Raw genomic sequence first — 2151 nt, 5'->3', positions numbered from 1 at the left:
AGTAGCTGGAACTACAGGCATGTGCCACCATGCCCGGCTAATTTTTTCTATATAGGTTTTTAGTTGTCCAAATAATTTCTTTCTATTTTTAGTAGAGACGGGGTCTCGTTCTTGCTCAGGCTGACCTTGAGTGATCCACCGCCTGGGCCTCCCTGAGTGCTGGGATTACAGGCGTGAGCCACCGCGCCCGGCCTAGAGCCTTTTTTAAAAAGTAAATTTTTATCCATTGTTGGGCTAGGGTATACACTAATGTCAAAAGGTTTCTGCCTTTCAGTTTCTATCAATTAACGCGAGTAAAGTTGGCTAGCTGTTTGTAAACAATATTCTGAAATGTTTCGTTAAAGTAAGCCGATGTTAAACATATTTTTATATAAATACGTCTTCACGGAGTCAAGCTAGAGATGAACGAACACTGCAAGGGGCGGTGCTGGAGGGGGGAACACGCTCATTGACAACTTCAGTTGCATGTCAACGGTTGCTATGGTGACCGCTACGTCTTCCCATTGGTCGCTGCCGAGAGTACTGCGGTTCCTCTGGCAGACTTCATTGGTTACCGTTCTGCAGTCGCCCGGGCCTGTCGAGAGCCGCAAGTGAAGTGTCGCAAAGCAGAAAGAAGGCGCGAGTCCCGACTGCACACTGAGGAAATCTAGGCAGTAGAGGCTGCTATGGCGAACGCTCCGTGGGCCGAAGTCTGTGAGAAATTCCAGGCGGCGCTGGCCTTGTCACGGGTGGAATTGCATAAAAATCCGGAGAAGGAACCGTACAAGTCCAAATACAGCGCCCGAGCGCTGCTGGAAGAGGTCAAGGCGCTGCTCGGCCCCGCGCCTGAGGACGAGGATGAGAGGCCTGAGGCCGATGACGGCTTGGGTGCGGGGGACCACGCCCTGGGGCTGCCAACCGAAGCGGTGGAGGCCGAGGGGCCCATCGCCCAGCAGGCGGTGAGGCTGGCGGTTATTGAGTTCCACCTCGGCGTGAACCACATCGACACTGAGGAGCTGTCGGCGGGGGAGGAGCATCTGGTGAAATGCCTGAGGCTGCTGCGCAGGTACCGGCTCTCGCACGACTGCGTCTCCCTCTACATCCAGGCGCAGGTGAGAGCGATCCCGGCCTGCCGCTGTGCAGCGGGCACCGCGGGGCTCCGGCGCCGAGCCAAGGCCCTGCCAAGGCCACAGGCAAACGTAATAAGACGCAGTTTGTCCCCAAGCTTTGGCATGAGTCCCAGAGAGGATCGTACGGCTTTCAGAAAGGCCAGTCTTAAGGACTTACTGCCTTGTAACTAGATCACCCACCATCGGCTTCCAAACTCCCTCTCCATCCTCATCGCCCATTCCAGCAACATCACTTCCTGCTTCACTTAGTCGTGGGCAACGCATTGGTTTCCGAGACCCTCCTACATCGTAATGCCCTTTCCAGCTCTTCTCCACCAGTCCAAATCCTGTTCATTCTAGGAACTAGAAAAAATGAGGCAACATAGCGAGATCTTGTTTCTACAAAAAATTTAAAAAATTAGTAGGGCCTAGTGGCCGGCCCTGTAGTCCTAGCTCCTCGTGTAACCGGTTTTATAAACATAAATCCTTTCCTCCTTAACAATCCTCGTCATCTCAATAATTGACTTTCTGTGCTGAGGACAACATTGAATCCCCCTTGTGGGTTCATTAACACACAGGTTTAGGCAGGAGGATCGCTTGAGCCGGGATTTGGAGGTTGCCATGAGTTTGTGATCGTGCCACTGCACTCCAGTCTAGGGGACTGAGCGAGATCTAAAAAAAAAGAAAAAATCCAAAGTAATTTAAACCTTAAGATCTCAAGGAAATGACAAAGAATGGCCAGAATACTTTTTTCTTTTTCTTTCTTTCTTTCTTTTTTTTTTTTAAATAGAGACAGAGTCTCCCAGGCTGGAGTGCAGTGTGGCCCTATCATAGCTCATTGCAGCCTCGAACTCCAGGGCTCAAGCGATCCTCTCGCCTTGGCCTTCCAAAGTGCCGGAATTACAGGCGTGAGCCAACGTGCCTGGCCCAGAGTACTTAATTCCAAATAAATGTCTGAAATCTTCAGTTTCCATTCTTGCCACATTGATTTGTTTGCTCTCCAGGGAATTCCTGCCCATTCTTCAATACCCATCTGAAAAAATTACCTCATTCTTTTTTTTTT

At 50.6% G+C, this 2151-nt stretch overlaps 1 protein-coding gene across 1 annotated transcript in view; it reads left to right on the top strand.

The window, feature by feature from the left end:
* The first annotated feature begins 556 nt into the window (after positions 1-556).
* The window catches only part of KIF1BP (KIF1 binding protein), a 64034-nt gene continuing 62439 nt past the window's right edge, over positions 557-2151 (top strand). Inside the window, exon 1 of the mRNA XM_012658485.1 lies at positions 557-1091. Coding sequence (XP_012513939.1) covers positions 666-1091 — 426 coding nt within the window. The 5' untranslated portion in view covers positions 557-665. The remainder of the gene's footprint in view (positions 1092-2151) is intronic.

Source organism: Propithecus coquereli, unplaced genomic scaffold, assembly GCF_000956105.1.
Source record: "Propithecus coquereli isolate 6110/MARCELLA unplaced genomic scaffold, Pcoq_1.0 Scaffold117, whole genome shotgun sequence".
Lineage (NCBI taxonomy): Eukaryota > Metazoa > Chordata > Mammalia > Primates > Indriidae > Propithecus > Propithecus coquereli.
This window is presented reverse-complemented; position numbering and strand designations above follow the sequence as displayed.